The 13,110-nt window shown below is 49.3% G+C and overlaps 1 protein-coding gene and 1 non-coding gene across 3 annotated transcripts; both read right to left on the bottom strand.

Moving 5' to 3' along the window:
• Positions 1 to 6,232: 6,232 nt before the first annotated feature.
• LOC126002762 (small nucleolar RNA SNORA49) lies at positions 6,233 to 6,360 on the bottom strand. The gene has a single exon (XR_007493402.1). It is a non-coding gene; the product is annotated as a small nucleolar RNA SNORA49 (small nucleolar RNA).
• Positions 6,361 to 6,573: 213 nt separating this feature from the next.
• PGAM5 (PGAM family member 5, mitochondrial serine/threonine protein phosphatase) lies at positions 6,574 to 12,902 on the bottom strand. Of its 2 annotated transcripts, none has more exons than XM_049769255.1 (6): positions 12,712 to 12,902; positions 10,336 to 10,514; positions 8,522 to 8,647; positions 8,362 to 8,450; positions 8,110 to 8,243; positions 6,574 to 7,552 (listed from the first exon to the last, which is right to left on the bottom strand). In XM_049769255.1, the coding sequence occupies exons 1-6, from the start codon at positions 12,900 to 12,902 to the stop codon at positions 7,402 to 7,404; spliced, it is 870 nt and encodes a 289-aa protein (XP_049625212.1). In that variant the 3' UTR covers positions 6,574 to 7,401. The 2 variants fall into 2 exon arrangements, with proteins under 2 accessions (XP_049625212.1, XP_049625213.1); XM_049769256.1 differs by having other exon boundaries at positions 8,110 to 8,240.
• Between the last annotated feature and the right edge of the window lie 208 nt (positions 12,903 to 13,110).

The following is a 13,110-nucleotide window of genomic DNA, read 5'->3' as shown; positions in this document are numbered from 1 at the left end:
ATCTGTGCTGTAGGGATACCTGTGGCCAGACAACTGTGTGGAAGTTGAATTTCTCCAGATTTATACATGAGGGCTTATACACGTGGCTTTATGACTATATCCAGCATCTGCCGATGCTTTTGCTAATAACTTCAGTGCCTTTTGAAAACCATTTATTTTCCCAAACTTGCCTTTTGAGAGTATGCTATGATAATACTAAGATTCCTTTTTCAAAAGAATTCTGAACTGAACCCTATTGAAAGCTTAACTTTTTTTTTTTTTTTTTTTTTTTAATTTTTTGATTTTGGATCACACCCGGGAGCGCTCAGGGGCTACTTCTGGCTCTATGCTCAGAAATCGCCCCTGGCAGGCTCGGAGGAGCATATCACCGTCCTTCTGCATGCAAGACAAATGCCCTACCACTGCGCTATCTTTCCAGCCCCGAAAGCTTAACTTACATATAAAAGCGGTCAGGAATATTAGGATCCAGATTTATATTTTAATTCAAAAAGTTACACAGGGTGTTTTCATTTGTGTAATAGACAAGCTATATTTAAGAAAATTCTAAGGGCTGGAGCTGTAATATTATGGTGCTTGCATTGGCACACTGCTGTCCCAGGTTCGATTCTCAGCACCCTGTACTGAACCCCTGAGTTCACTAGAAGTGATCCCAAGCATAGTCTGTTGTAAGCCTGAGCCAAAAGAAAAAACAATTTTAAATACCAAAGGTATTTTTTTTTTTTTTTTTTTTTTTTTTTGGTTTTTGGGCCACACCCGGCAGTGCTCAGGGGTTACTCCTGGCTGTCTGCTCGAACCAACCACCTTTGGTCCTGGATCGGCTGCTTGCAAGGCAAACGCCACTGTGCTATCTCTCCGGCCCACCAAAGGTATTTGGGGGGGGGGTTGGGTCACACCCAGCGGTGCTCAGGGGTTACTCCTGACTGTCTGCTCAGAAATAGCTCCTGGCAGGCTCGGGGGACCATATTGGACACCGGGATTCGAACACACCACCTTTGGTCCTGGATCGGCTGCTTGCAAGGCAAACACCGCTGTGCTATCTCTCTGGGCCCACCAAAGGTATTTTTAAAGGCTTTTTTGTTTTCAAAAGAAATCAATACAGATAAATGTGCAGTGATATATTCTTTTTTTTTTCTTTTTTTTTTTTTTGGTTTTTGGGTTACACCTGGCAGTGTTCAGGGGTTATTCCTGGCTCCAGGCTCAGAAATTGCTCCTGGCAGGCACAGGGGACCATATGGGGCGCCGGGATTCGAACCGATGACCTCCTGCATGAAAGGCAAACGCCTTACCTCCATGCTATCTCTCCGGCCCCCTCAGTGATATATTCTTAAAAAATCTTGACACGGGGCCGGGCGGTGGCGCTGGAGGTAAGGTGCCTGCCTTACCTGCGCTAGCCTAGGAGAAGGACCGCGGTTCGATCCCCCGGCGTCCCATATGGTCCCCCAAGCCAGGAGCGACTTCTGAGCGCATAGCCAGGAGTAACCCCTGAGCATTACCGGGTGTGGCCCAAAAACCAAAAAAAAAAAAAAAAAATCTTGACACATTGTCCTGTTTTGGGGTTTTATGTTTGTTTTTTGTTTTGTTTTTGTGGTGGTTGTTTTGGTTTTTGGGTCACACCCGGCAGTGCTTAGGGGTTCCTCCTGGCTCTACACTCAGAAATCGCTCCAAACAGGCTCAGGGGACCACATGGGATGCCGGGATTCAAACCACCGTCCTTCTGCATGCAAGGCAAACACACTACCTCCGTGCCATCTCTCCGGCCCCAACACACATTGTCCTGTTAATTGTCAGTGTTCAGATAGAACTCAAAGTTGATGAGGCCAGAGAATCTGTCCAGCAGGTAGGGCGCTTTCCTGGCAAGCAGCTAACCCAGGTTCGATCCCTGGTATCCCATATGGACACGACTACCATTAAGAATAATTTTCAAGTGCAGAGCCAGAAGTAATCCTTGAGCATAGCTGGGCTCGGGGGGAGCACCCCCTCAAAATAAACAATTAAAATTGGTACTTATGCCTCAAATAAGCAGACTGATCTTCCTGCTTTCTGAAATGTTGGGACTTCAACTGTTTATCCACTTGTTCTTATGAAGTGGTTCTGGTTTCATCAAATGCATTAACTTGTATTTCTAGGTGGTTTTTATGGTTTTTTTTAACTATGTAGTTTAAATAAATTATTTTTAAAATCATGTGGTATAATTCTAAGCTCTCATAAAGAACCCCCTCCACTGAGGTAAAGTACTTTTATTGAAATAGAAAACAGTGCTTCTATGAAATTCTATGATCACATAAGTCTTATTTGCTGGTTCAGCTTCTCTCCTAGTATCAAACGTGAAAATCTCTTTTGGTGTCCGTTCAACTTGCACAGATTTTATGACTATGGAGGGTTTTTTCCCCCCCCCCTTTTTTTATTCTCAGAACCTCAGCCATGCAAAGCAGGTGCTCTCTTCCAGCTACATCCCTGACCTGGAAATGGATCTTCTTAGTGATTCTGACACTTGGCATGTAATCTCAAGTTGGTTACTGTAGGGCAGGCAGTGGGCACTCCCTCTAAACCTCAGAAGGTTAGCCTGTTTAGCCCTCGCTTCCCTATGCCACAAACTACAGTGCTAGGACTGGAAAGACCCTTCTCCATTTCTGGGAAAGCAGACATCAAGGCATTCTGAAGTGCACGCCCAGAGCATGTTGCAAGAAAGGACAGATCGCCATGAATTATTCCTGGATGTAGTGCCGAGAGTAGGGCTGAAGTATTCTCTAGCTTTCATTCTCATAAAGAGCACTTAATCATTTGATTTTTGGTGTTTGGACCACATCCAGCTCAGTGTTTGGGGATTGCAGCTGGTTGCGGCTTGAGAGACCATAGGATTCCTTTCCCTGGCCACTATGTTCCTTTTTGACTGTTCCAGAGAAATTTTATGGGTTTATTTTGTTGGGGTTTTTTTTTTTTTGGGGGGGGGTCACACTCAGCAGCACTCAGGGGTTACTCCTGGCTCTATGCTCAGAAATCGCTCCTGGCAGGCTCGGGACCATATGGGATGCCAGGATTCGAACCATCCTTCTGCATGAAAGGCAAATGCCTTACCTCCATGCTATCTCTCTGGCCCCCGTTTTTTTTTTTTTTGTTTTTTTTTTTTTTGAGGAGGAGGAGGAGGAGGAAGGGGGACAAGGTAGTTGTCAGGTGATCAGGGGCTATTCCTGATGCTCAGGAGCTTACTGTATGTGGTGGTGGGGACATTAATGGGATCAGCAGGACACATGACAAGTTCCTTAATTCTAGCATTCTCTCTCCAGCCAGCACTCAAGAAATTTTAGGTTTTGATTTTTTTTTTTTTTTTTTTGGTTTTTAGGCCACACCCGGTGACGCTCAGGGGTTACTCCTGGCTATGCGCTCAGAAGTCACTCCTGGCTTGGGGTACCATATGGGACACCGGGGGATCGAACCGCGGTCCGTCCAAGGCTAGCGCAGGCAAGGCAGGCACCTTACCTCTTGCGCCACCGCCCGGCCCAACTTTTTATCTTTTTTTTTTTTTTTTTTTTTTTGGTTTTTGGGCCACACCCGGTGATGCTCAGGGGTTACTCCTGGCTGTCTGCTCAGAAATAGCTCCTGGCAGGCATGGGGGACCATGTGGGACACCGGGATTCGAACCAACCACCTTTGGTCCTGGATCGGCTGCTTGCAAGGCAAATGCCGCTGTGCTATCTCTCCGGGCCCTGATTTTTTTTTTTTTAATAGCTTTTGGGCCACATCCGGTAACGCTCTGGCTGTGCACTCAGAAATCACTCCTGGCTAGGGGGACCATGTGGGATGCAGGCAAGTGCAAGGCAAACACCCTACCGCTGCACTATTGCTCCAGCCCCTAATTTTTTATTGGGTTACAATGGCAACTTTCACAGATTACTCCTGGCTCTGCGCTCAGAAGTCGCTCCTGGCAGGCTCGAGACCATATGGGATGATGGGATTTGAACCAAGGGTCTGTTCTTTGTTGGCCACATGCAAGGCAAATGCCTTACAGCTGTGCTGTCGCGCCAGCCCCAGGTTTTGATTTTAGATCACATCTAGCTAGTACTTGGGCTACTGACAGGGTTCTAGCATGCAAAGCTTTTGCTCCAGCATGTTTTACTGTCTTCCAGGCTCCAAGTATTTTGGATAAACAGGTTAGGGACCCACTGCCTGTTCCACTGGTTTTAGTTCAGGCTTGTTTGTGGCACACAGCTTCCCAGAGCAGTTTCATTTGGGGCCACACCCATTGGTGCTTAGGGCTTACTCCTGGCTCTGTTTAGGGAATCACTCCTGGCAGTGCTTGGGAGACCATATGGGATGCCAGAGATGGAAGCTGGGTCAGTTGCATTTGGGGGGGGGGGGGGTTGGGTCACACTCAGCAGCACTCAGGGGTTACTCCTGGCTCCATGCTCAGAAATCACCCCTGGCAGGCACAGGGGACCATATGGGATGCCGGAATTAGAACCACTGCCCTTCTGCATGAAAGGCAAACGCCTTTACCTCCATGCTATCTCTCCGGCCCCATAGGTCATTTGCGTTTAAGGCAAGTGCCTTATCTACTGTACTATCTCTCCCCAAAACTCATGCTTTGACACATATCAGGGTATCGCAATAACTGACTCTGTCCAAATATCCTTTTGCTGGAGATATAGCAGGCAGTGCTCTCGCCTTTCATGTGTTACTAGGTGTAATCACTGAGTACCATCACTGGATGTGACCTAAAAACAAAACAAAAAACACCTTCCCTCCCACACTCCTTAGCTGCTCGCCTACTGTCAATCTGCCCTACTTTTACTGTTTTGTTTGTTTGGGCTACATCCAGCAATACTAAGGGATTGCTCCTGGCTCTACATTCAGGAATCCTGGTAGTACTCAAGATGACATGAACAAACCCAATTCAATCATGTACAATCCTACCACCTGTACTATTGCTGCAGCCCCTCTGCCCTACTTTGGAGGCCAGAACATGTAGAAAAGGCAGATCTCTCCGGAGAGATAGCATGGAGATAGGGCATTTGCCTTTCATGCAGGACGGTGGTTCAAATCCCGGCATCCCATATGGTCCCCCAAGCGTGCCAGAAGTGATTTCTGAGTGTAGAACCAGGAGGAACCCGAGCACTGCCTGGTGTAACGCAAAAAAAAAAAAAAAAAAAAAAAGGAAGGGCCAGAGAGATGGCATGGAGGTAAGGCCTTGCTTGCAGGACAGTGGTTCAAATCCTGTCATGGTTCCCCAGGCCTGCCAGGAGAGATTTCTGAGCATAGAGCCAGGAGTACCCGAGTGCTGCCGGGTGTGACCCAAAAACCTAAAAAGACGTGGCCAATCCCAACCCACTTCTCTGCCTTATGATATAGGTCCAACGGGGTTCAGCATCAGTTCCATGTGGGCGTAAAGTCCAGCCACTGGCATATTGCCTGAAACTATTTTGGGCCCAGATGATAGCTCAAGGGCTAGAGTCCTATCCCAGATTCAGTCTCCCATAACACATGGTTCCCTAAGCAGAGCCAGGAATAGTCCCTCAGCAGTACAAGGCATGGCCTAAAGATGAAAAAGTATTTCTAGAAGATGTGCTCAAATTTCCAGGCTCCTAAAGATCCTGGTGGCTCCTTGCATGCAGCCAACCTTGAACAGACCCGGGTTTGATTCCCAGCATTCCATATTGCCTCCTGGGCCTTCCAGGAGCAATTTCTGAATGCAGAGCCAGGAAGAATCCCTGAGCGCTGCTGGGTGTGCCCCCCCTCAAAAAAATGATCCTGGTGGCAAATACCTGGTTAAAAAAAATAAAAGAGCATGCAATGGGCTGGAACACGATTTGTATGCAAGTGGACCCAGGTAGATCCCTAACATCACATGGTCCCCCAGTATTTTTGGGAACAGGCCTTCCACCGTCTTCAAAATCCTGCACAATGTATTACAAATCGTCCCTGAGCACCACTGGGAGAAGCTCAAAGAAAATACTTTTTATTTTTTAAATAAGCTATAGAGGGGCCAGAGCAATAGCTCAGCAGTAGGATGTTTGCCTTGCATGCAGGCCAACCCAGGATGAATCCAGGTTTGATTCCTGGCATTCCATATGGTCCCCCAAACTTGCCAGGAGCGATTTTTTATTTGCTAGAAAACTACTTATTAGGCTCTCAACAGCGCCCCCACCTGGAAGATCGGAGGTGGGACAACAGGCAGAGAAAAGGATATTACAGGGATATATAAAAAGCCTCCATATATAACACCCACCCAATAGCAACTGTCAGCTCACCTTGTAGGCCCCAACGGAAACAGTCTTCCTGGGGAGGAAAATGTGCTTTTCTTGTACCCTCAGGCAATGCCAGGGCACTGTACAGGCAAAAGCCCCTGGAGTAAGGTTGTGGGAGCAGCCAGGAGCGATTTCTGAGCACAGAGCCAGAAGAAATCTTAGCATACCTGAGCACCACCAGGTATGTCCCAAAATAAAAAAAATAATAAGCTAGAGAATACAGGATTAACGTGCTTCCCTTGTACATGATCAGCACTGATTCCATTCCCACCACTATAATGCCTACCAGCTAGGTGTGGCTGAAAAGCCCAAATAAAATAAAAGTCAAAGCTTTTAAAAAAACAGTAAAATAAATTTTTATTTTATAGTTATTCCCAAAGTTGACAAGAGAAATGGATCAAATATTCCAACTAGTTGCACTGATTGCAGAAAAAGTTTATAACCACTTCACAGAAATTACTTCACGATTTTCCATAATTAACACGTGGGATGGATACATCAAATATCATAATCCATAAATTTATGGTTTTGAAGGAGCAAATTAAAACTGAACTGCCGGATATTTTATTAAAACAGGCCGCCTCGGGTTATTATCTTTCCCCCTCTCACCTGTCCAGGTGCTCGTGTGCTGGAAAGACCCAGAAAGTTTAGTTCAGGTCTAACTGACGTGCTCCATAATTTTGGAGTGTGAGACTGGTTTTCAAAGCAAGAAGCCAATTAAAGAACACATCTGACAAGTACTTAAGTTTAAACAAAAGGGTGTAAAGGAAATACGGAAGCTTTTCCAAATGGAAGCTCAAATACACCGCTCCACGGCTCTGATGCTGATGGGCTCAGCCAACAAGTCTGGGGGTTAATGGCTGGTTGTGACCATGAGCTAAGACGTTCAGTGCAAGGTCCATGCAGTGAAGGTATCTGTCCAATCCCCAACACAGGTCTCCGTAAATCCCACAGGCTAGCCCTGGGACACAAGAAGGTACGAGAAGATGGTCTGACTGATTCCCTTTTTCATCCTGGGCCTCCAGTGCTATCACATCACACTTAAGGAGTTCTTTTTTGTCCTGGAGAAAGGAAATGTAACCAGAGTTGACCTGCGAAGGAAGACACCACAGGAGAGCTGAGTGGAGGGCGAGAGCGGAGTGCAGGCCTCGGGCAGGCCTCAGGATCGTGAGATCTTGTCAGGAGGCATGAAGCCTGTGTCCCCAAGGGTCCTAAGCGCAACTCGGCCATCAGGCCGAACTACCAAGTGGGTGATGCTGCCGTTGTTGAGGGAAAGACGGAGCCAGCCTTCTGGTGGGAACTGCAGAGCCCTGGGGAAGAAAGGAGAACATGCCAGAATGGGGAGTTGTCTTTATGAGTTCACATGTAGAGGGGAGTGCTACTGCCGAATAGTAACCCCCTCCATCAATACGGGGAAGACCAGAGCCCAGCCAGCTTTTAGAAAAGGATCAACCCAGATCTGCACGTGAGACAGAAGCACACTAGTTTCATAGAAATACAGCCCATATGGGCCCAGAGAGAGCAACGCCGGGTGTGGCCCCAAAAAAAGCAAAAAAAAAAAAAGAAATACAGCCCGTATCTTTTCCTGCTGCAGCACACAGGAGCTGCTTTCTAGTAAAGTAATTCATGTTTGCTAACGAGACCAACATTACTGCCGCTTCTTTCTAAGCCACCAAATAGCCAGCCAGGTGTGATCCCTGAGCACTAAGCCAAGAGTAAGGCCTGAGCACCACCAGATGTGGCCCATACACCAAAAACAAAAACATCATTTCCCCTCAAATTATCAAGATGATGAGAGAGGCAGGACGGTGAGTAGTCCCAGGCTGTCAGGGGAAGAAGTGGGCCAAGTGCTTATGAAGACCCTCACCGACACACGATGTAGCGGATGACATTGGCATGGCAGATGAAGATCTCAAAACTGTCCTCTTGCTGCTTGGCATCTGCCCGGTGGATGTAGTTACGGAAGGCAGCCTCGATCCGGGCTCCATCTTCGTAATACTGCTGAAGGCAGAAAAAGGAATGGCAGCACGGAGGTGGCCAGGAGACAACTATCACCAAAGGAACAGAGACATAGAAGAGGTGGGAAGAGGAGCCAGCACAAACACGGGCAAGTTCTTACCACGGCCTCTGGCTTCCAGTGAGACACAGGTGGGTCAGGTTCAATGGGGGCGCCTTCCCTCAGCAAGTCTGTGCTGACTCTGCTGACGCCTGCAGGAAGCAATGTCAGCCGGGCCCCACCTTCCTCCTCTCCCCATTTCTTCTGCACCCCAGGGACTCACCTGGAAGGTGCTTGCTGATGATGTCAGTGGTTTCTATCGCTCGGGTCATAGAGGAATGGACAATTTTATTAAATTTCAACCCCAAACTTGCAAGCCGGAGACCAGTGAGTTCAGCTTGTTCCCGCCCTTGAAGATGGGATTAACAGAGAATCACATGTAGTCTCTTACATCACAGACATGGCAGTACCACTAGGCAGGCCCTCCTGAGGCATTCAACTGGTAAAATCAAATAGACTCTCCAGGGATTGTTAGCACCACAGGGAAGAACAGTAAGCAATGGGAAGGGCTGTTTCCTCCCTCAGGGCCTCTCACACCTTTCCTACTTGACTCCAAAAAGATTCTGGGGTCTGGCCAGAGATAGCATGGAGGTAGGAAATTTGCCTTGCATGCAGAAGGAGGGTGGTTCAAATCCCAGCAATCCATATGGTCCCCCAAGCCTACCAGGTGCGATTTCTGAGCATAGAGCCAAGAGTAACCCCTGAGCACAGCTGGGTGTGAACCAAAAACAAAAACCAAACAAACAAACAAAAAAAAAGATTGTGTGTCAACTCAGAGACCCACTGATTGCAATAGACTGATCTCAGGGACAATAAGCACAAACTGATGCAAAGGCAAATGCTTAATTAAATGCATTAACTTTGGTTCTCTTTGGGGGGGCAGGGAAGGTGTTGGGGCTACACGTGGGGATACTCAGGAATTATTCCTGGCTCTACGTTCAGGAATCACTCCTGAAAGGTTCGGCGACCATAAGAGATACAGGGGTCAACCACCGTCTTGGCAAATGCCCTAATCGCTGTACTATCACTCTGGCCCCTACACAAATGTCTCTTATTCATTCAAAGGAACTATTTTAGGTTGCCAAACTTGCCCTGAATTCAATGTCAGCAACACATACAAACTACCTGAGACCATCTTGCATTTTCTTCCCTAGAAACTTCTCCTTTGGACACATTTGCACAGGCAGAGACCACGGCCATCTTGGCAGCACTATGCAAGGAACACTGCAGCAGGGATGAGAGATCTGCTCCCTCATCTACAGACTCCAAAGCTAAGTCCAGACACAATGATCTGCAAATGCTGAATAAACCTTAATATTAAGTTAAATCAAGCAGAATGAAGTATCTTTCCCTACAGACAGACTTAAAACTCTTTAATATTTTTTTGGTGGTTGTTTTTTTGTTTTTGTTTTGTTTCTGGGGCACACCCGGCGTTGCTCAGGGGTTACTCCTGGCTGTCTGCTCAGAAATAGCTCCTGGCAGGCATGGGGGACCATATGGGACACCGGGATTCGAACCAATCACCTTTGGTCCTGGATTGGCTGCTTGCAAGGCAAACGCAGCTGTGCTATCTCTCTGGGCCCCTGGTTGTTTTTTGTTTTTGGGTCGCACCTGGCAGCGCTCAGGGGTTCCTCCTGGCTCTACGCTCACAAATCGCTCCTGGCAGGCTCAGGAGACCACATGGGATGCTGGGATTCGAACCACCATCCCTCTGCATGCATCTCCATGCTATCTCTGGCCCCGAAACTCTTTATAAATTTTTATTTGTTAGGGGAGGGGAAAATATTTTTTTAATCTGTGTTGGGTCAGAGACTCAATGAGTTAAGTAGTGCTTTACATGCAGGAGGCACAGATCTGGTTTCCAGCTCCACAAGGTTCCCCCAAACACTGCAGGGACTGACATTCTGGTGGGACTTGGGACTTGCCAAGAACAGCCAGGTGTGGGTCAAAACAAAACAAAACAAAAGCTTGTCTGTCAGGCTGCTATTACTCTCAAAGCCCAACAATCCCTGAGTCCCACAGAAACCAGTCTCGTACCCAGGGGCGTCAGGGTGCGGTCCTTTTCCTGGGAGGCCTCCACGTGGTACTGGGAGTGCCTGATGAGGAAGATGTGCCGGGTAGCCTTGGCTTTGTAGTGGTCCAGCCTGGAAGGCAACTCCTCCTCTCCAGACTCCAAACTCCTCTTCCGCAGGTTGACCAGAGACAGTGGTTCTCGCCTGGTGTTGAAACAGGAGATGGTATGCATACTCCAAGTCTCCTGGAGCCTTTGAGCCAAGATGGTTGGCTTCTCGTCTTCGCAAACAGCCTGGGAGAAGCCCCCAGCGCTGTTCTCTACCACATCTGCCCATCTTCACCACATACACCTTCTACCCAGAAAGCCGAGAGCCAGGCCTTTTTTAGAGCAACTGGTGGTCAACAAAACACACGAAGTGCTTGTGCAACTCCAATTCCAGCGCAAAGCACAGTGATCAGGGGCAAAGAAGGGGAAAGCCGGGAAACAAGGAAGGAGCCTTGCCAAGCACAGCCACTGATCTGTGAACACTCAAATCTAAGTCACTACAGTAAAAGCCAGAGAGACAGTACAGAAGGGAGGGTGTTAGCCTTGCACATAGCTGACCTAGGTTCAACCCCTGCACCCCCTTCGGTCACCCAAGCATTGCTAGGAATGATCCCGATCTCAAAGCCAAGAGTCAGCCCTGAGCACCTCTGGGTGTGGCCCCCAAACCAATAAACTCATTCTGATTAAGATGAAGAACACTGGGGCTGGAGTAGGTAAGGTGCTTGCTTTGCGTACAGCAGAGATTATGCCAGCACTCAGTCTCTAGAACCCCCACGCGATCCACTGAGACTGCCAGGAGTTAGCAACAGCAGATGTGATCCAAGACAAAAACAAAATACACCAGGTTAGAGAGGGCAGTGGAGAAGACCAGAAGACTGTTCACCTTGCAAAGGGCCAACCTTTTGCAAAATTCGCAGCACCACATGATCAGCCCTGCACAGAGCCAGAAGTAATACCAAAGCAGGATACAAAAATCACAAAGTTAAACACACACACACACACCAACAAAAAATAAATAAAGGTGGGCCGGGTAGGTGGCGCTGGAGGTAAGGTGTCTGCCTTGCAAGCGCTAGCCAAGGAAGGACCTCGGTTCGATCCCCCGGCGTCCCATATGGTCCCCCCAAGCCAGGGGCGATTTCTGAGCACATAGCCAGGAGTAACCCCTGAGCATCAAACGGGTGTGGCCCAAAAACCAAATAAATAAATAAATAAATAAATAAATAAATAAATAAATAAATAAATAAATAAATAAATAAAGGGGCCGGAGAGATAGCATGGAAGTAAGGCATTTGCCTTGCATGCAGAAGGACGGTGGTTCGATTCCCGGCATCCCATATGATCCCCTAGCCTGCCAGGACCGATTTCTGAGCATAGAGCCAGGAGTAACCCCTGAGCGCTGCCGGGTGTAACCCAAAAACCGAAAGAAAAAAAAAAAAAAAAAAAGGAAAAAGAAAACCCCAGATCTCCAATGCTAGGCAGCTTTGCTTTTGTGTCTGCCAGGCAACATGGATGGATCCCAGGGTTCCCTCACTCAAAGCTTCTCTCTTACTTTGACAGATGCTTTCAGCCATCTACCGACCTAACCAAGCAGGCACATTGTGCAGATCAATGCAGAGTGCTGGTCTCTTCCCAGAAAGTCTGGGGGACTCCTTGTTGAGAAGCAAGAGTAGGCCAGGCGGGAAGGAACCTGGTTTCCAGAGAAGGAAAAGGAAGGGGAGAGAAGGGGAGAGAAGGGGAGAGGAAGGGGAGAGGAAGGGGAGGGGAGGGGAGGGGAAGAGAGGGGAAGGGGGGGAAGGAAGGGGAAGGGGGGGGAAGGGAAGGGAACGGAAAAGGGAAGGGAAGAGGGAAGGAAAGAGGGAAGGGAAAAGGGAAGGGAAGAGGGAAGGGAAAAGGGAAGGGAAGAGGGAAGGGAAAAGGGAAGGGAAGAGGGAAGAGAAAAGGGAAGGGAAGAGGGAAGGGAAAAGGGAAGGGAAGAGGGAAGGGAAAAGGGAAGGGAAGGGAAAAGGGAAGGGAAGGAAAAAAGGGAAGGGAAGGGAAAAGGGAAGGGAAGGGAAAAGGGAAGGGAAGGGAAAAGGGAAGGGAAGGGAAGGGAAAAGGGAAGGGAAGGGAAAAGGGAAGGGAAGGGAAAAGGGAAGGGAAGGGAAAAGGGAAGGGAAGGGAAAAGGGAAGGGAAGGGAAAAGGGAAGGGAAGGGAAAAGGGAAGGGAAGGGAGAAGGGAAGGGAAGGGGGAAGGGAAGGGAAGGGAAGGGAAAAGGGAAGGGAAGGGAAGGGAAAGGCGGGCAACGAGGCTGCCGCGGCTCCTGCAGCCGATCTGGCGTCTGGGGCGAGCAGGACAGTCCCGGCGGGCCGCGCACCTGTCCCAGTTGGGGTCCCAGACGCCGGGCCTCGGGCGCCCCGGCCCCGGCCCCGCCGACAGCTCGATGCCGCGCGGCTCCGCGTCGCCGCCCCCGCGGGGCTTGCCCACCGCCACGGCCGAGAAGAGCACCGCCGCCGAGCCCCCCGCCAGGCCGCAGGCCGCCAGCTGCAGCGCCTGCCGGAACGCCATGGCGCCAGTCCGCGCCGCGCCGGGCCCGCGCCGGCGCACTCGCAAGACGGCGGCTCGCGAGGGACAAGCCCAGCCGGCCGGCCGGGCGCCGGAAGTCCCGCCCCCTCGGCCGGGGACCTGGGATTTTCCCCGCTGGGACTCTCCCCGCAGCCGCGGCCGTAGGGCGCTTGCCTAGCGTGCAGGAGGACGGTGGTTCGAATCCCGGCAT

The sequence above is a fragment of the Suncus etruscus genome, chromosome 2 (genome assembly GCF_024139225.1).
Source record: "Suncus etruscus isolate mSunEtr1 chromosome 2, mSunEtr1.pri.cur, whole genome shotgun sequence".
In the NCBI taxonomy this organism is placed as follows: domain Eukaryota; kingdom Metazoa; phylum Chordata; class Mammalia; order Eulipotyphla; family Soricidae; genus Suncus; species Suncus etruscus.
This window is presented reverse-complemented; position numbering and strand designations above follow the sequence as displayed.

Coding starts and splice junctions, on each gene's coding strand:
- PGAM5 (XM_049769255.1), bottom strand. CDS start 12,902: ATGGCGTTCCGGCAGGCGCTGCAGCTGGCGGCCTGCGGCCTGGCGGGG. Junction 8,451..8,521: donor CATCAGCAAGCACCTTCCAG/GTGAGTCCCTGG, acceptor TGCTTCCTGCAG/GCGTCAGCAGAGTCAGCACA. Junction 7,553..8,109: donor ATCCGCTACATCGTGTGTCG/GTGAGGGTCTTC, acceptor TTTCTTCCCCAG/GGCTCTGCAGTTCCCACCAG.